The 20,733-nt window shown below is 36.1% G+C and overlaps 1 protein-coding gene across 3 annotated transcripts in view; it reads left to right on the top strand.

The window, feature by feature from the left end:
- Nucleotides 1-20,733, top strand: part of LOC137655709 (mucin-2-like) — a 61,513-nt gene that overhangs the window by 34,144 nt on the left and 6,636 nt on the right. For 2 of the 3 annotated variants that reach the window (XM_068389715.1, XM_068389714.1), the window contains exons 2-8: nt 9,589-11,273; nt 12,246-12,323; nt 12,739-12,842; nt 13,107-13,174; nt 13,361-13,836; nt 17,501-17,998; nt 18,984-20,684. In XM_068389715.1, coding sequence (XP_068245816.1) covers nt 9,589-11,273; nt 12,246-12,323; nt 12,739-12,842; nt 13,107-13,174; nt 13,361-13,836; nt 17,501-17,998; nt 18,984-20,684 — 4,610 coding nt within the window. The remainder of the gene's footprint in view (nt 1-9,588; nt 11,274-12,245; nt 12,324-12,738; nt 12,843-13,106; nt 13,175-13,360; nt 13,837-17,500; nt 17,999-18,983; nt 20,685-20,733) is intronic. The other variant, XM_068389716.1, reaches the window with a different exon arrangement.

The raw sequence follows: 20,733 nt of genomic DNA, 5'->3' as shown, positions 1-20,733 counted from the left end.
AAATAATACTTACCAAAAGCTTTTCTCCTCACTGGTTTCAGGTCAGGGTTGCCAAGCTGGCCATTTTTCAGGCCAAAAAAACCTCAAACTTGGCCTTTTTGAAATTGGTTGACCTTTAGTAATATCACGATAAAAAGGTGTGCCTTAAACATTATATTTTTGGCCTTTTCTACTAATGAGTTTGGCCTTTTTAAGCCGCGTTTGATTCGAAGTTGACATTTTTCTCATTTAGAAAACTTGGCAACACTGTTTCAGGTCGTGAGTGATGTTTACTCGATCAAAGTGTGAGAGTGAACGTGAGTTTGAGTGTGCGTGTGTATGTCGACGTGCTTGCTGAGATTCCCTCGGCGGGGGTCTGCACGAGCGTACGTACGTGCGTATGTGCTCATCCTGCGCTTGTTTTGAAAGATCTCATTTCGTTCCAAGAAAGGAATTGCTTCGACTTTATACGTCGTGGTGAAAGTGCCCGTTTAGCCGAACGAGAAAAGTAGATAGGAGAATCTTCCCTATATATATATATATATATATATATATATATATATATATATATATATATATATATATATATATATGTATGTATCTATATTCTTATATATATTATATGTATATATATATATACTAAATTATATATATGTATATATACATACATACATATACATATATATATATATATATATATATATATATATATATATATATATATATATATATATATATATATATATATATATGTATATGTATATATTTATATATTTGCTGACACAGACTACTCAGTCTCTCCCTGTGTGTGTGTACACGTGTGTGTGCACATCTATCTAACTATCTAGCCGTCGTTTCTGTCGGGTCGCGTACACTAGTAAGATAATAACAGAGCAAAGGTTTGGCATACATAATAAATCAAGCCAAGAGCAGAGCATAAATTGTGTAAATAATAATTCTCAAATAAAAAAGATAGTGAATCTATCACCAGTACATCCATCACCGTCGGCTAAAGACATTTGCAGAGAGAGAGAGAGAGAGAGAGAGAGAGAGAGAGAGAGAGAGAGAGAGAGAGAGAGAGAGAGAGAGAAGGAGTTTGGGTATGAGTGTATAAACCAGTCAACAGTTATTATCATTATTCAAATATGAATGTAGTAAATATCACATATAGGGGATTTATCTCTCTCTCTCTCTCTCTCTCTCTCTCTCTCTCTCTCTCTCTCTCTCTCTCTCTCTCTCACTTAATGATTTATTACACACAAGGTTAGAAACATCATTTATGAAAATAACAATGATTCGGATTTGCATATATTCATATTGCCCTTAATCAAACCATTGTTCTCTAGTCTTTGGATAGTGTCATAGCCTCTGTACCATGGTCTTCCACTGTCTTGGGTTAGAGTTCTCTTGCTTGAGGGTACACTCGGGCACACTGTTCTATCTGGTCTCTCTTCCTCTTGTTTTGTTAAAGTTTTCATTTTTTTTATATAGGAAATATTTATTGCAATGTTGTTACTGTTCTTAAAATATTTTATTTTTCCATGTTTCCCTTCCTCACTGGGCTATTTTCCCTGTTGGGGCCCCTGGGCTTATAGCATCCTGCTTTTCTAACTAGGGTTGTAGCTTAGCATTTAATAATAATAATAATAATAATAAAAATAATAATAACAATTGTGTACCTGGTAGTTAGTCGATTGTATTGGTGGATCTTGAAGCCTCTTAATAAAAGAAGAATAATAGGTTATTTACAATGAGGCTGTTATCTCGAGGGATAAAAAAAAAAGTTAAAAAAAAAAATTCAGAATGCTAGTCACGTACCAGACTCGTTCATGTCGTAATCAGATGACTTGCGGATGCTGCGAGGGCCGGAACTCTCACAATTAAAGACAGCTGTACCTGTGATTTAATTAATCTATCGTTCCTCTTGGTATCAGGAAGAGGAAATCATATTCATTTAAAGAGATGTCTTATTTCGTAAGCGCCTGAGCTTATATAATAGCATGCTGGCCGATGAGGTAACGTCCCTAACTGGTGGACGCCAGACTGAGGTTTGAGTCCAGCTGAATCTCGTTAGCTTCTTTGGACGCTACAACTTCACCATCCCTGTGAGCTAAGGATGGGTGGTTTAGGGGAGCCTATAGGCCTATCTGCTGAGTCATCAGCAGCTATTGTCCGGCCCTCCTTGGTACAAGTTTGGCTGGACAGGTGGCTTAGGCGCTGATCATATGTTTATATGGTCAGTCTCTAGGGCATTGTCCTGCTCGACATGGCAATCTCACTGTCCCTTACCTCTGTCATTCTTGAGTGGCCTCTGAATCTTTTAAACAGAATTAAGGAAAATGAAAAGATTGAGTTAAAAAGATTACGCAAAGGAAGTGGAGATATCATAGACTCCTAAAATCATTAGATAGGACTTATAGAGTGAGATAGTGTATAACACCAAATGAAGGAAAATTGAATGATAAGTTAGCGCTACTAAAGAACACTATGAATCTCATAATCTGGTTGAATCTCGTTAGGGTTACTGTTCTGCATTAGATCAAGGAAATAAAATCAAATTTTATTCAGTTAAAGCCACAAAATAATGTGTTAATAAGATCTAAAGCCAGAAATAAGAAATAAATTTATGGCCCTATACTTGAACTTGATATGACTTAAAGAATGAAATGAAAAATTAATAGCATGCTAGTATCATTAATCTGAATGAATTATCAAATCGTTTACATTGTGTCGAAACCAGCCTGCTATGGCATCCTTCTCTACAGCACAGTGAAAATTCGTCACCCTTTGGAGGAATAAAACACCATTATTCCTCTTAGTTGCCACCCCCCTTTTCCGATTTAAAGTGGACAACATATCCAGATATATTATGGAACAGAGAAAACGTGAGATCAATGTGGTCATAACAGTTCACTGACCGGTAAAATGTAACCGCTAGAATCTATATAGCATTCTTCTTGTTCGAAGGATATCGACCGTTACGAAGGAAAACTTTAATTATACATTTCGCCTTGGATACAAGCAAGGAAACACTCACTCATATTATTATTATCATTATTATCATTATTATTATTATTATTACTATTCCTCAAGTAAGTTACTCCACAAACTTTGGACAATTATTCGAAACTCTTACTATTGTGAATCGAGATTCTTGATTCCACCTTGAATATAAAGAGGAAACCCATTGCGTAGAAACAAATGAAAATTATAATAAGAAAAATTCCATAACTTTCCAGTAACCATTTGCATAATGATAGAATTATATAATGGGAAATTAAAACATTCAGAATTGCTCCAGCTGTTGGTATGGGGTTTTTCTTATGCTAATGATAGTTATTACGTTTTCTTATGCTGGTGTTTAGATGACAGTAATTATCGTGACATAATTTATACCAGTAATTTCACAGACCTAAGTGCACACAATTACCTGTTCTTTACAGTAGATCCGTAATTAAATAACTCAGTTATTTCATAGCAGGTAGATAATATGATTCTGTGAATATTCTTTAGTAAATAATATTAATATCTTTAAGAGGATTTTGTAATATTTCATTTAATGATATAATAAAAATGAAATACGTAGACTTGACAATATCATTACTATTCAAATTTTATATTTGATCACATCATCTCACAAATAATCATACAATATTCACTCAGTATAAATACACAGTTGAAAATATAACCCATACATGAATTTCATATATTTCAATAAATCATCTCATAAATGATCATATGCAGTTCCTGTAACAAACAGCTGACGCGTCGAACAATCTTAAGTAACAAAAGTTTTCGTTCACAAAACTTTATTTACTTTACGATTTAAGTATCCTTTTTATACCGGCTCTAATGGCGGGAAAACTTTCACGACTCTTTTCATCCTCCTGTCATTTCTTGTCTTCTTCTTTGCGACATCTCTTCCAACTTCCTTTTCGCAATCATTCGTTATCTCTTATCGTGTTAGCGGTTACGAAATTGGGTCTGAAAGTGCACGCTTTCTGTTTATTCATTTTGTATCTTTTTTGCTAGTCTTTTGCTTTGTGCTTTCGGGAAGCAGCAATATAAGAATGCATAGCTTAGATAATAGTCGTAAATAAAGTTCATCACATAAGGGAAGACTTAGCCCTCTAAAATTCATTTAATGCCAATGTCAAAAAGATAGGAGTAGATCTCGTTATTTTTCTGTTCAAAGGGATTTGTACCAACCGTGTGTCACAGGATCGAACATAGTTCATTTTGTGATTTTATCTTCGCTCTCCCCTCGCACTAAAAAGAACCTGAAAATCATGTCTGCTTTTCTCCTTTGTAACAGTGTCGACTTTCGAACATGAAAATTCTTGTTGCTTTGAGATTTTGTATATAAAGAAGAGTGTTCTACAATAAACTAACTCAGTTGATTGCATCCTGCCTTTGAGTTCACAACCTTCTCTCAGCACCGTCACAGATTAACCGGTGATGAAGATGTGGGACAGAGGTAGATGGAGAACGATGGCCAGATACATCGACCCCACATAAAAGTGGGAAAAGATGCAGACAAAGAAGAAAAAGAAGAAGTAAGCCACTGAAAAATCACGAATCGAGGATGAAAGCCAGGATAGATAACTTATCGTGATATAATGAATCATAAAAAGAAAGACTGGTTAAGGAAATGTTCGACAAATTATGGAAGGGTTATTCCCACAATTTACCTTCAGTATACTCTCTTTTCTTTAGATTTGTGCTTGTGTTAGGGAAGGATATTAGTCTGACCGTCCTAGCAGCCTTTGAAAGTAAGAAGATTGTATGAGAATGTCAATCAGTGACATATTTTTTCTCTTTCTCTTATTCAAGTTGGGTCAGAGCTCAGTATGTAGTCGTTTCTTAATTCTTAAAAAATGGAGATCTCATTTAAGGAATATTTAGCTTCTATAGAATAAAGAAAACAGCCATTCTCTTTTATTTACTTTTTCATACTGGATTTTGTGTTTGTGTGCACTGTTAAAAATTTGCCGTAACAACGGTAAATGCCTGGCAACATTTATTCCACGATTTTTATCGTTTTAAAGAAGTGACATTACGGTCAGCAACCCGTAAAAGATGATAGCAAAGTAAGGTAAAATTACGGTCGCCTGTGTTTTTCTGAAATACGAATGAGAACTATATTTCTACGGAGAATTTCCGATTAAAATAACGTTTTTATAAGTGTGTGTGTGTGTGTGTGTGTGTGTGTAAGTGAATAGAGAATAGATGCAGGATTAAATCATTCGAAAGGCGAATCTTGTTTAACGGCATATGGGCTATTAATTTATTTTCTTAACACTCAAATCATTCTTCCCCTTCTGTAATTACTTGCCTAGAGCAATACGCAGACAGGCAACCACCTCGTGGTAACAATTTTCCGTTTATAATGATCGCCATCATCTTCATTATTATAATTCATGATGTTATTTATGTCAAGTAAATAATTGGTTTCAATAACAAGTAAGCTTATTACAAACGCGTCAAAGAATATCAATAACACTGTTAAATTACTTTGAAAATGTTTATGTACAATCTGAGATTGCTAAACACAATTATGATTTTCCAAAAGCTTATGAAATTTTATTTGCTTCTTTGTATACTGCAAGTGACTTTTAAGTGAAAACTCGTGTTTTAATTACGCATTAAACCTATAAATAATTCTTTAATCTTTTTAATGAGCCACAATATAGTAATCGGGTTTTTGATCGCTACCTTTCAATAGATAATCATACTAGTACTGTTTTGTATAAAATGCCACTAATATAACTTTTATAATTCCTGGAGATACTAACAGAACTGTATTCTACATGTGCTTTTTAATCATATTAGCTCGAAAAAAATGATAAATCATATGTTAATAACAAAACTCACATCACAATCGTCCAAATTTCATGTAGCTGTATTTCAATGCTATCAATGTTTCCTGTATCATTCAAATACACAAATATTTAAATGAACTATACTTGAAAAACGTTTTACAATAACAAACCCCAAAAGAATCGATATAAATGAGAAGAAAAGATCATAGAAATTAAAAAAAAAAAAAAAAAAAAAAAAACAAAGACACGCATTAGCCCATGAGGCATTGCCACATTCTTGCTTTCCTCCCCGGTCCAAAACGGCGAGGGAAAAATCATAGCACTAAATTCTTGACACAGCGAAAGTGAAGAAGATCACTCGCATCGCCCAGGGGCTCCACAACAGAGGCCCGGCAGTGTTGTAACATAGCGTGAGGCTCCCATCGTCAAACGTCTTGTTTTCCGGTTCGGAAAGGCTTTTCTCATACCTTTTTTTGGTCTGTCTGTTACCACGCACTCTTCGAAAGGAGACCATTACAGTCTTTGCTCTTCTTTTTTTTTTTTTAGTTTTGTCTTACAAAACCAATTTTCAAAACGTAGAATCTTGCAGTCAAAGTCAATACTTTGTTGTATCTTCTATACAAAATTGTTCATTTTCCTTATTTCCCTGTATCTTCCAACCTATTTTTTTAGACGTGGAACCTTATATAAATGCATCTTTCTTTTTTCGTTCTTGCCCTATCTTTCACCGTGCATTCTTAAGGAAAATTTTGCCTTTACAATTTTGTATCTCACCCTGCATTCTTCAAAAGGAGAACCTTTCTCTTGCAAACTATGTTTTTGTTTTTGCTGCACCTTCTGTCATAACTTATACGAAAACATAGCCTTTCTGCTGAAGAGTTTTTTCTACATTATTAGAAGCTTACAATTATAGCCCTTGTCTTTCTTTTTATCGATCTTCTGATAAAAGTTCTTCAGGAAAACCATGCTCTTGCAGCCCTTTTTTTTTTTTTTTTTTTTTTTTTTACTACATGTTCAGAGCCTTGTTTAATTTTGCTATATCTTCCACTATACATCCTCTATAACCTTACAGACAGTCTTTTGTTATATACTCTTACGAGAACCTTTTAACTTTTATTGACATGTTTCGCTGTGTAATCTTCTAGAGATCTTTACAATAGCAGATTGATTTTTTTTTTTTATCACTAAGCGTACTTTGGAAATATAACTTAATAGTCATAGCCATTGTTTTTGTTGCATCTCTTGTAATATTGTCTTCAAAAGAATACCTTGTTAATATATACATTGTTTTCGTTTCACCTTTTGCCATGTATTATTGAGAATTATATCTTTGCTTTCATACCCCGTTTTGTGGTTCCCTCTTTCACTATACACTTTTCACGGGAACCTTGCTGCCATAGATATTTTATAGTTGGACTTTTTACAATGTATTCTTTAGGATAACAGCCCTGTAGTTGTATAAATTTTCATAGATGCATCCTCCTCTGCACATTCTTCAGGAAAATCCTTTTGTTGTTAGTCAATATTTTAGTTGAATCTTCCACTATGGATTATTCAGAAGGAAAGCCTTGAAGTCGTGGCCATGCTATAGTTACATTTATTTCGCTATTCATTCTTCCAAAGGGGATTCTTCAAAACGTAGGTATTTTCCAGATGCATTTTCCGGTATGCATTCTTAAATGGGACTTTGCAGTCGCAACCCGTTTTATGGGTTGAATTTCTTGCTGATAATTTTTTCAGGCGAATCTTGCAATCGAGGCTACTTTTATAGCTGTATATTTCACCATGCATTCTTCAAAATAATCATGTAGCATTTGCCTCTTTTGTTTTTGCCAATCAACCTAATCACATTATGTCTGTTTTTTTTTTTTTATGAGGTTTTCTATTTTGAAGCAAGTTGGTGTTATTACCGTTTTTTATAACTAAAGGTCAAAGAGAAATATAACTTTAAACTAAATGTTTTGCAACATTAGAAGGTCCGACAGACATTTTGATAGAGATAGAACCAGACACTCAGGGCCTAGAAGAGGTGAAATGATTACTTTTTTGTTAAAAAAGAAACATGTAATAAATTTTGTGTAGCGTTCTACTATAGTCAATTCTTTTTAGTGAGGCAGATTTGCACCGACTCGCAGGGGTGCCCTTTTAGCTTGGAAAAGTTTCCTGATCGCTGATTGGTTGGACAAGATCATTCTAACCAATCAGAGAGCAGGAAACATTTCAAAGCTATAAGGGCACCGCTGCGAGTCGTTGCAAATGCGCCTCATTAAGTATAATTGAGTATAGTTAGCACACGATTCAGGATAAATTCACGAATGTAGTTTGAATTATAGATTATGCTTTTAAAGTGGATATGTAATCATACCTTTTGATGTGGGAGCTCTTTCGAAGTTGAAAAAATGCGAGAGAAAACATCAGATACCAGCAAAGTGGCAGCAGAGTACCTAGCAAGGAAAATAGAAACCTTGCACTTTCACAGTTTTTGGTTTACTGTCAATAATCGTTCAAAAGTAAACATCCTCTTGATCAACAGTCGACATTATTCTCTCAATTAACATTCGTCATTACTCTCTTGATCGACATTCGACATTATTCTCTTGATCAACATTCGACATTATTCTTTTGATCAACATTCAACATTATCCTCTTGATCAACATTCGATATTATTCTCTTGATCAACATTCGACATTATCCTCTTGATCAACATTCGACATTATCCTCTTGATCAACATTCGACATTATTTTCTTGATCAACATTTGACATTAGCCATGACTGGCCTGCTTGGTACTCGTTCACCGGCTATGTAGGTTTTTGTGTTCTCTTTTCTCTAATTCCGACTTTATCTTATTTACTACCAAGTATCATTATGTGTTGCCTGCACTATTTTATAAGCTGTAATCTAGATATATAGTTCATTCCTGATGCAGTCATGTTAATGATATTTTTTTTTTAAATCTAATTACCGTTTTTCGCCCTCTTTGATCACAGTTTTCACATAATGTTCACATCATTGGAACCAATTATCCACAGTTTGACGAGTCTTTGAAAAAAATAATCTTCGTCAATTATAGTGATTTAATCTCGAAATATCTTTTCTCTAATGATGAATCTTGAAATTTCATTCTCTTGCAAATATGTTACGAAAACCTTCAGGTTCGAATGTTACAATTTCAAGTCTAAAAAGGATTTTCTGCTATACAGTATGATGGCTATTCGTCCATGAATCAGTTGAATGTTGTATATTAATAAATAAGGAAAATCAACAGTTTTAATGGGCTTTAAAGATATCTCGCGTTAAAAGATGCCCAGCCTGTTGAAGGAATAAAACCTTCCATGTAGTTACTAATTACCAACTAAATTTCATAAGAATAATGAGTGGCTGAAACTATTTTCACCTTTAATTGTGCATATTCAAGATATCGTAGCTGTTTTATCGTTGCATATCGTAGAATCCTCTTTTCTCCAAACCCACATGTTAGAAAAACATACTTTGCCTTTACATAGCTTTATTGATAATTTTTCTTAAGCTATTTTATGCAGTAAAAAAAATCTAAATTTGTATCCTTGAGCGTGAAAGTACCACGCCAGTAATCATTCATTGTATAAGTGAAAAATGCACACAAAAATCTGCTTGAACATGGAATAATCAATACTTTCTTAAAGTTCCTATCAGGATATTTCAATTTAGATTTCACTGTATATTATGATATACTATTGTCTTATTCATTTTATCTTTATCATTACAATTTGAAGATGTATAACTTAGGTCTTCTCTTTTCTTCCAGGTGGTGGTGTTAGTAGTGTTGGCAGTGGGAGTCCTTGGACTTCCCGAGTCCCGTTTTATCGGTTACCATGCTCAAGCAAGAGACTACCCAGCTCCCGTCTACGGCCCCCCTCCGCCTCCACAGCCAGTTTATGGTCCTCCACAGCCAGTTTATGGTCCTCCACCGCCAGTTTATGGTCCCCCTGAACCTCCACATGAGGATTCGAAGGGTCAGGGAAAAGGGAAAGGAGGACTATTCGACTTCGACATATTCAAAGGCATAAAGGACTTCTTTAGCTTTGGCGGGAAAGGAGGTGATGGCGGGAAAGGAGGTGATGGCGGGAAAGGTGGGCAGTCATATGGGCCTCCTCCCGCTCCTAGTCATGGCTATGGTCCTCCACCTAAGGCACCTAAAGGGAATTATGGTCCACCTCCAGCACCTCCTAAGGGCAACTATGGTCCTCCTCCAAAGGCTCCTAAGGGCAACTATGGACCTCCTCCACCACCTCCTAAGGGCAATTATGGTCCTCCTCCAAAGGCTCCGAAAGGAAATTATGGTCCACCACCACAGCCTCCAAAGGGAAATTATGGTCCACCACCACAGCCTCCAAAGGGAAATTATGGTCCACCACCACAGCCTCCAAAGGGAAATTATGGTCCCCCACCACAGCCTCCAAAGGGAAATTATGGTCCACCACCACAGCCTCCAAAGGGAAATTATGGTCCTCCCCCTCCCATATATGAATCCCATGGACACGCCCCACCTCCTAAAGGTGGCTTTGGACCTCCTAAAGGTCACAGTCATATTTCAGTAGCCCCAGCCCCCTCTCATGGTCATCATTCTGTTGGTCCTGTTCCCTCTCATGGTCATTCTGATGGTCATCATTCTGTTGGTCCTGTTCCCTCTCATGGTCATTCTGGTGGTCATCATTCTGTTGGTCCTGTTCCCTCTCATGGTCCTTCTGATGGTCATATTCCTTCTCATGGTCATCATTCTGTTAATCATGGTCCTCCCCAAATTGCTCCTGCTCCTTCTTATGCTCCTCCCCCTGTTGCTCCTGCTCCTTCTTATGCTCCTCCCCATGTTGCTCCTGCTCCTTCTTTTGCTCCTCCCCCTGTCAACATAAATGTTGGGTATGGTGCCCCCAAGCCAGGTGATGTTCTCACTTCGCCTTCACACGGACATTCTATTCCACCACCCCCCTCCAATCATGTTGGCCATCCTCCTCCTGCTCCATCAAACAATTATAATGTGCCCCCACCCCTTCCTCTTGAAACTGCCCCTGCACCTTCCGGTAACTATGTTCCACCCCCACTTCCTCTAGAACAAGCTGTGGCTCCTCTTCCATTAGAAAATGTTCACGCCCCTACAGATTCCTATAGTGTGCCTCTCCCTCCCCAACCCCCACCAGTAGCTCCAACAGGTTATGTTGCTCCTACCCAGAATGTTATTGTTCCAGTTGCTCCTCCTCTTGCTGTTGCTCCAGCTGTCCAAAATATCCAAAATATCCCAGTTCCTTCAAAGCCTGACTGTGAAGCTTGTGATAGTGCTCCTTGGGTCCCCATGCCTGTAGTTGGTCCCGTCGCTCCTGTTCCAGCGCCTGTACCTTTTGTACCAGCACCTGTACCTCCTGTTCCAGCACCTGTACCAGCAGATCCAGTGGTTGTTACCAGCCCCCCAGCACCCATCGACATCTATCCCCCAGCGTGAGTAGTTTTAGAGAATTTCCGATTCGTCTAGCTTGAGGATACTCTCGGGCACACTATTCTATCTTATTGCTCTTTCTCTTGTTTTGTTAAAGTTTTTATAGTTTTATAGTTTATATAGGAATTATCTATTTTAATGTAGTTACTGGTCTTAAAATATTTTACTTTTTCTTGTTGCCTTTCCTCACTGGGCTATGTTTCCCAGCTGGGGCTCCTGGGCTTATAGTAGCATCTTGCTTTTCCAAGTAGGGTTGTAGCTTAGCAAGTAATAATAATAATAATAATAATAATAATAATAATAATAATAACAATAATAATAATAATAATAATAATAATAATAATAATAATAATAATAATAATAATAATAATAAACAATGAAACTGCAAATAGTAGGAACATACTCAATTCTGCACTGGTTTTGGGAAAGTTAGCCAGTGAAGCATTGGATATAAAAAATTAAATTTAAGAAGTTTTAAGTATCATGAGCAAAATACAGCTCCAGGTGTCTCTCTATATATTCATTTGGATTTATAATTTCCATTAGCCTGTTACATAATGTTTGTTGTCATACCATTAGTTTCCCTTGTCTCAAGTCAGCTCAATAGTTTTTTTTTTTATTTTTTTTTTTTTTTACAATAAACTAGTATAAAAAAATTAAGGAAAGGGTGTACAGTAAGTTCCCTTTTCTGAAGATATAATTTTCCTCAAAATAAAGAATTTCATCTCATATATTTCTTCAAGCTATTATCACTTAAGCTTCATTGTTTCCTTATATATTAATAATGTTAAAATTATTCTCAACTCATCAGGTCAATATAAAAATTAACATAAGAAAAAGCTTATTCAAGATATACATCTGTTTTCCGTAATTATTTAATATATGTAGACGATTATCAGTCAGAACTTAAATCAACATCTTTTGACTAATTCTTTATCATCTTTGGATTAAAATGAAAACTTTATCTTCTTCAGGCCAGCAATCGATATCAGATTAGTATCAACAGCACCCGCAGTAGAAACTGAAGGACCAATATTCATTGTCGATGATGGGTATGTATTCAGCTAAGAGGTATCCCCTACGTTTAAATACAATTTCTTGAAGCTAATTAAATAATTTCCTGGATATGATTGCAGAAGAGGTAAATTGGTTAACAATCAAACATTTCTGATCATTCCTCTACAAAACAGGCTTCATTTAACCCTCAGTGGAATCTATTTTATACACTTTTCCTTTTTCAAATGACAGAGACGCCAATTAATTTCAGAATCATATATAGCGAAATGGTATAAATTTACAAGAGTTCCCAAGCACTAAATTTAACATATACAACATTTAGAAGTAAAAAATACCACTAAATTTTGATTTAAAAAGTTATTTAATCTACAAAGATCTTTAAATATAATTATTTGCGTAAAAATATATTTATTGTCAGAAAGCCTCATTCCATTCTGCATATGCTTCCAGGGCAGGAGCACGAGATCCAAGGGTCTTTGATGATGCACCACTAACTACAATAACTTCTGATGACGTCATTGAAACTGAGACAGTGTTCGTTGTTAATGAAGGAGGTAGGTCACTAGTCGATTCTCCTAGAATTCCATAGTTTATATAACACAGCAATGTTATATTCACATATTACATTTTCCACATTCTTCAGAATTTTATCAACTATATGTTCTAGCATGCTTTGAGATACAAACATAATTTTGTTAAGTAATTATCAAATGTAATGAGTTGATTTTATTTATATCACAATAATGAATCCTATTCTATAAAACACAGACGAATATTTGGTTATTTCAAATTAATTGTTTTTATTCACAAATTCACAGAACCAAACGTTGGGTTATCGGACCCTCTACTTCTGGAAGTTGCTAACGTAAGATCCCAAGTGGATAACGTAAGTATATCCCTCATTTTATGTAAATTTTATTTTGAATAAGATTTTCATGTAAATGAAATATGAAAAACAATTTTCATTGCCTTCACAAAGATGAGCTTCATTCTATATCTTTAATGATTAAAAACAGTACTTTTTTTCATTTATAGAAATATAATGAACTAAATTCATTATCTGTTCCTTCAGGTTATCTTAGATACAGAAGCACCAGTTCTGGAGACTGAGGCCCCAGTTGTAGAAACAAATGCCCCAGTCTTCCTTGCAGCTCAAGATCCAGTTACTCTTACTGTCCTTGACACTGAAGCCCCAGGCCTCTTCCTTGAAACCAGAACTCAAGAACCTGTAGAAACTGAAGCTTCAGTAGTTTCTTTTGAAACAGAAGGCACAGCACCTATTCTAGAAACAGAAGCACCTACACTTGTTTTCGACACAGAAGCTCCTGTACCTGTTTTCGATACAGAAGCACCTGTAGCTGTCCTAGAAACAGAAGCTCCTGTACCTGTCCTAGAAACAGAAGCTCCAGCACCTGTTTTTGAAACCGAACCTTCGGCACCTGTATTTGAGACAGAAGTCCCTGTAGCAACGCAAGATCTTTCTGTAGTTGATGTTCGAGTCAATAGTTTAGCCCCAGAAAATTCTGCAGAGCCCCTTATTACACCAGCGTGAGTACAGCCGATTTGATCATGACTACACTAAACTGATAGTGTCTTAAATGCTCTGTTTAAAAGTACGAGGGATAGTTTGATAATTAACCCTAATATAGGTTGCACACTGTAGATAAAAGCTTCATGCAACACACTGTTGATAACAAATTTGTTATTTCATGATTCAGAATACTGGCAATGCATAGCTGTAAGATAATCTATGGCAGATTTAATTGGTGCAATGGCATTGGATTCATACCCAAAGCTACTGGTTCTATGTATCAAGCCTTTTCAACTATGATGATATGGTACAGATGGGAGAATTTGAAAACCTTATAAGGTTATTATTAATTATGAGGAAAAAAAGGGCTCTTCTCATTAGATTCTTTATAAATAAGCTCAAACATGGAAATAGTTCTAATATTCGATTCATTTATATGATTTATTTGAAATAGAATCACAAAATTTATTAATGAAATTATTTGCTTTTTATTCTCAGATATTTTAATTTCCATAGTCTCATATTTCTAATAATAAGCTTTAGAAAATATAGTAGTGTTCTTGATATGGAAGGATGTTCCTAAATTTACCATTACATCAATATCTGCCAACTAGATGCTAAGCTTTTAAGGCAAACAGTAGGGATGTAGTTCCATTACTAAATGTTTAATTATTATTATCATACTAACAATTTTACTTGAATAAGGCAAATCTATAAATAACCAACATTGTATATAATGACTTTCTGAATGTTGCTAACTATGCTAATTTACAAACTGGTGATAGATTGTTACTAACTGTCTTGCTTTAGATTAACTACAACCATAACATAACTAACCACAATCGTAGATACATTTTTAAGAGGTAATTAGATCTTTCTTAGATATTACTTCTTACGTGGTCTACTAAGGGTTGATTCACACTATCGGTTTGGTCGCGCTCCGTTCTCGCTCCAGTCACGGTCCGGTCAAATATTGTTACATGATTTTAAATGGAAGCATTCACACTGGCGCTCCGGTCCACTCTCGCTCTAGTCTCGCCCCGGTCATGATAGAAAAAAAATCAATATGTACAATAATAGGCTAAAGTTCACTTTGTAAATACATTTCCTAGTATCAGTGAACATTATTCCTATACAATTATGCTTTATCTATGATTTTGCTAAGACACTGATTGGACCTAGAGCGAACCGAAGGCTTGATCACTCAAGTACCAAGACCGAACTGAGAGCGAACCGAGACTGGAGCGTGTCCGGACCGATAGTATGAGTAAACCCTAAAAGGACACTGATTCCACTAATTCCTCAGAATAACATATTCAATAATGCTCTTACGTGGATTTTAAAGTCATTGCTTTCCTCCTTATTAACCCCTTTCGTGAATCAACAGATATCAACAGCCTAGCAATGTAGACTTGGGACCTTTTGGACGTTTAGTCATCACGACAACAGAGTTGGTGCCTCCGACCCTTGAATCTACCACTTCTGAGAGTGATTTTGATGAGTCGCCCACAACTGATCAGGCTATTCCAGTGACACTTCGTGAAGAGTTAGATGAACAATTAACTTCTGAATTTTCTCACGAAGGAATGCTACAACATTCCAAGGAAACGAGTGGTATGACTGGAGAACACATTATCATAATGGTAGAGTCGCCCACAACTGATCAGGCTATTCCAGTGACACTTCGTGAAGAGTTAGATGAACAATTAACTTCTGAATTTTCTCACGAAGGAATGCTAAAACATTCCAAGGAAACGAGTGGTATGACTGGAGAACACATTATCATAATGGTAGAGGAGCCTTTAGCATCTCAAGATAACTTGGAGGAGAATCGAACTGAAATTTCATATACTGTTGAACCAGATATGGCAATAACCGAATCATTCAAAACAATTTCCTCTTCTATTATTAGCGAGGCTTTCACCAATTTCATAGAAGAGGATCAAGCAGAGTATGAAACAATTTCCCCGGATGTAGATGTGAATACAATGTCCATTACAAATGAAATCCAGGAAGCAACAGTAACTTATAGTCCAGAGTCCCTTGAGGTATCAACTGATATTCCATTGATTATTAATGAAGATGAATTAGCCAGTCTCCGTTTTACTACTATTGTGCCAACAGATTCGGAGTCTATAGATATGTCATTTAATTTTTCAAAATTAATAAATCCACCATTGGATCTAGGGTTTAAAAATACAGATGATGTAAACCATATCAATCCAAATCTAAATACAATAGACAGCCAACATATTATGATAATTGTTGACAATATGCACAATGATGGTTCAATAATACGTCCATCTTTTATACCACTAGATAGCCCCTTATCTCAAGGGAATGCTGCGGAGTTATCTACCCAACCTCTACAAAGTAGTTCTTTAAAATCTACAGATACTTCATTTAACGTAAACTTGTCAGCGAATGAGAGTCAATCTTCAGGCGGAGTTCACCAAAGTATCTTATTGGGACAACTAAGCGTCCCGGAAGTTGAGTTTGCTGTTCTAACAAATACAACATCTAATCTGCAAGATGCCTCAGTGACTCAAGAAAATTCAAATATGTTATTTGATTCCTTTTCTTCAAATATGGATGTAAACACAAATGAGAAGTCAGCAAAAGCAGTTTTAATTGAATCAAATAACAATCCTCTGACAAATGAAATGTTTACTTCTCATAACAATAACAAGCAGCTGCTGCCCATCAGTGAACTAGGAAATCCAAATATAGAAAACACAACGGAAGATGATCTTAGTTTAGAGTTAAATGAAAACCCAGCAGCAATTAGTAGTGATAATATTGATGATGGGTTGCTGAATGAAGAAGTACTTAATACGATGTCAAAGGACATTTTGACAATTGAAGATTCCAGAATGATGTCAAATGGTTTACATGAAAGCCACTTTGTTGCCAATGGCAAGGAATTATCTCATTCTTCAGTGACTGAACAAGGTGGTATTGATTTAAATTTTTCAAGTAACCAGGGATTGCAAGACTCATCAAGAACTTCAGTGGAAAAAGTCAAATTTCAACAAACTTTTCATGATCCTCGCTTTTCCGAATCAGCAGCATCCATACCTTTCATGGAAACAGGAAATCAAGATACGAGACCACCAGGTGGTTCAGCGTCAGCATTTATTGATATTAGTCTTTTGCAGACCCTTTTACCACCTAGTAAAGAGTCCCTCAAAATAATGGAATCTCTACCTTTCCCTGTTGTAAATATTCCCGTATTTCTGCCTGCTAATGGGGCACAGAAATTACTGGAGTTCAGTTCTTCAGAGGCCTTTTTACCACTTTTCCTTTTCCCAATTCCACCCACCATAGAACATCAGAAAAACTCTATAGCTCCAGTTAATGAGCAGCAAGTTATACCCGAAAGGCTGAATAGTCCTGTTGCTAAAACTATTGGAAAAAGCATCAGCCTCCAAGATCATCCAGATAGAAGGTTGGGGGTGTTTGCTGGAAAATTTCCTATGCTTATATGTTTGCACACTAATTCTTTTTGCATGGATCTAAATATATAACACTAAACAGCATGTTTACGTTAACTACATGATACTCATACCTTCAAAATTGCATAATATTATATTTTTGATATATTTTTGAATGAATGTAATGTAATTTTTATACACTTACCCTTAATAGGAAAAAAACTTATATAATCTTTAATTTTTACAGTGTTCTTCAGGATACATTTGAACTCAACCCAAATGATGTTATGTTCAGGCTGACAGATCCTGTGGTGGCAGATATTGGTCAACCTCAGTTCATTTCATCCAGTGAGGGTACCGCTGGTCCTTCTCAATTTGTATCAATAAGTAATCCAGAGGTTGTTAGTGTTGGGGAACCACAGTCTATTTCTGTTTCTGATCCTAATGTAGTGAATGTCCAGCAGCCACGAACCCAAACAGATATAGGCGCTGTTCAGGTACAAGAAGGCTTTACCCCAATCATCATCCCAAATGTTAACCAGAATATTGGAGCAGCAAATGTCGTCAATGTGGGTCAACCCCAATTCATAGACCAAAGCTTCGGACAACCACAACAAGGGATACCTCTGAGTGTGTCTCAGCCTCAGTTGAATTCCGTCTCACAACCTCAAGTAATCTCTGTCTCTCAGCCTCAGATTCTATCTGTCTCACAGCCCCAGTTTCAAGCAATTCAGCAGCAGCCGAGGTATGTAGCCAAATTGAGCGAGTAACGTACTATAACAACATTTATCCGTTTCCAGTCACAAATTAGCCCAATAACAATACACCTAGATTTTTCTAAATATCAATCATACAAGTTCTACTAACATTAAACAAACTATCATGTATTGCACATAAAAACCAATCCACAGCAAAATTTTTTCCAATCTAATACTTACAACATATTTCATTTCTTCAGAAGTCCACTTTAGTCTTTTTTTATTAAAGCACCTTTTTGTATGTTTAACAACTGTATTACATCATTAGTATAATTTAGCATCTGAAAGCATTCCATTTGCAGATTTTTCTTGTATTTTAATCTTAGAAAAGTCATTGATATCACCTTATTAAGATCACAAAATTCAATCACTTAGTTTTTTCGAGCATACCACAAAGAAAAAATCTTCTTGAGCTCGTTCTGTGTAATATTTAGAATACTTGAAATTATTACCTTTATTATTTTAGTTGTGCTCTGTGGTAACTGAAATGAATTTTAATGTGCATGTTTGACACCATAATTATTCATATGACAAATTTCGGCACTTGCACGAAGTAATGAAGGTTGAATAAAGACTATGTGAATGCAAAAGTTTATTTTAGCATGTTTTACATAATCATTACTGTATTGAATATCTTAATATTCATCAAGGTAATTCTGTTCCTGTCTTAATTGTAACAATTTCCAGGTATTCTCCTCCATTAAATCTCCATATTTAGGCATAATATTTTCTATTCATATAATGAAAATATATCACATCAATCATAAAAAGGTATCCATGTCTTTAAACAGATTTATCAATTTTGTAAAACCTGGAAATTGTACTAAAATGCATTTTATAAGTTTATCATGCACTAAGACTGTATACAAATCATTTTCATTATTTGGTGGTAGTAGACTGTACCTATGGCTCCCATGATTAGGGACTTACCAGTAAAATGCATGCTAATTGCATCATTGCATGTACCCTCAGCCAAGTGACCGTGACACAGCCTGACGGAAACAACGTCGCTCCACAGATCAGCACAATTCAATCCTCTCCCATATCTTCCTCACCTGGAGGTCTGCAAGTAGCACAGTTCCAGAACCTTGAATCTCAAATAAATAATGGCGGTTTAAGTGTTTTGAGTGTTGGTACTCCCCAGTTTATTGGTTCAAGCCAAGGGACTCCTGGGATCAGTCAAGTAGTGTCAATAGACAGCCCTCAGATAGTGTCTGTGAGTGATCCTCAGGTATTAACTTTTTCTGGCAATGTAGGAGTTCCATTGTCTGCAACAGTGGCTCAAGGATCTCAGTTTAGTAATAATGGTTTACAGCAACAGTCTACTTTTGTTCAAGGCACAGAGTCACATTCTTCTTCACAAACTTCTGATGGGTCTATCATTGCTGCAGAACTAATTTCATCATTACCACCAAACTTTGGCTCATTCTCTGGAGTGGAAGAGAATAATTTCATTAGTCACAGTAATCAAGCAGCACAACCTCCTGCCCAAATAATCAATTCTGATGGGTCTATCATTGCTGCAGAACTAATTTCATCATTACCACCAAACTTTGGCTCATTCTCTGGAGTGGAAGAGAATAATTTTATTAGTCACAGTAACCAAGCAGCACAACCTCCTGCCCAAATAATCAATGCTGAGCTTATTTCTTCATCTCTCCAAAATCCTGAGCCTTTTGTGTCCAGTGGGCAAACTGTTGATTTTAGGCAAGAGGGTCAATCTGTCTCATCTCAGAGTGTAGAATCATCTGTTATTCCAGCAGAATTATTGTCCTATTCCCCTCCAAACTTGAACTCATTTTCGGGAGTAAGGGAAGGACACAGCTTAGCTCAGACAGGATCTTTAGTTTCCAATTCAAATCCTAGTAGCTCAATAATTCAAGCCGATGTTATAGCATCATCCTCACATGACCTTGGATCTTTTTCTAGAGGTAGTGAACAGATTTTATCAGCACCACAGCAAACAAATCTTGGTAATCAGGTAGGAACAGTCTCTAACTTTGAAAGTTCACAGGGGTCAGTTATCCCAGCAGAATTGTCCTTCTCTAATTCTAACATTGTTTCAGCGGGAGATAACCAATTCTCATTTGTCGACCAATCAATTGGAATCCCTGTTGAAAATCAAGTAATATCTGTATCCCATTCACAAGCACAACCTGCCCCACAGCAAGAATTTGTTCATTCAATTAGCAGTCAGGATTCTTCCTCTATCAATCAAGGATCTTTTATCAGCAATCAAGATTCTTTCACAAACAATCAGAATCTATTTAGTGGCAATCAGGGCTTTATTGGTGTCCCCCTAAATGCAGCTTCGCCTCAGTTAGATAACAATTTCTCCATACAACAGGACATTTCAAGTGGGAATAATCAGTTTATATCAGGTCCGACTTTTGTTGGAGAAAGTTTTGGTGACGTTGGCAATAGTCAGGTGGTATCCTTGTCTGAACCCCAAGTTAGCTTTGTATCACAGCCAGAATTACTGCACTCTACTTTTTCATCTGCTGATTTGCAAGATTCTCTTGGTATTTCAATTACCTCAACATCTGCGCAAGTTAAAACGCCAGATATGAGCACATTGCCACTTGCAGACACCTCATCCTTTTCATTATCATCCTCTTCCCCTGAATTCCCGCCATTTTCCATTGTCCAAGACATAGCCAACGAGCCAGTCAAGTAAGTCAGACCAGAAGACTTTTCTTACCTCAGACAAGATAATTCTGAG

Source organism: Palaemon carinicauda, chromosome 16 (assembly GCF_036898095.1).
Source record: "Palaemon carinicauda isolate YSFRI2023 chromosome 16, ASM3689809v2, whole genome shotgun sequence".
Classification (NCBI taxonomy): Eukaryota; Metazoa; Arthropoda; class Malacostraca; order Decapoda; family Palaemonidae; genus Palaemon; species Palaemon carinicauda.
Note: the sequence above shows the minus strand (reverse complement) of the source record. Positions and strands in the feature narration are given on the sequence as shown.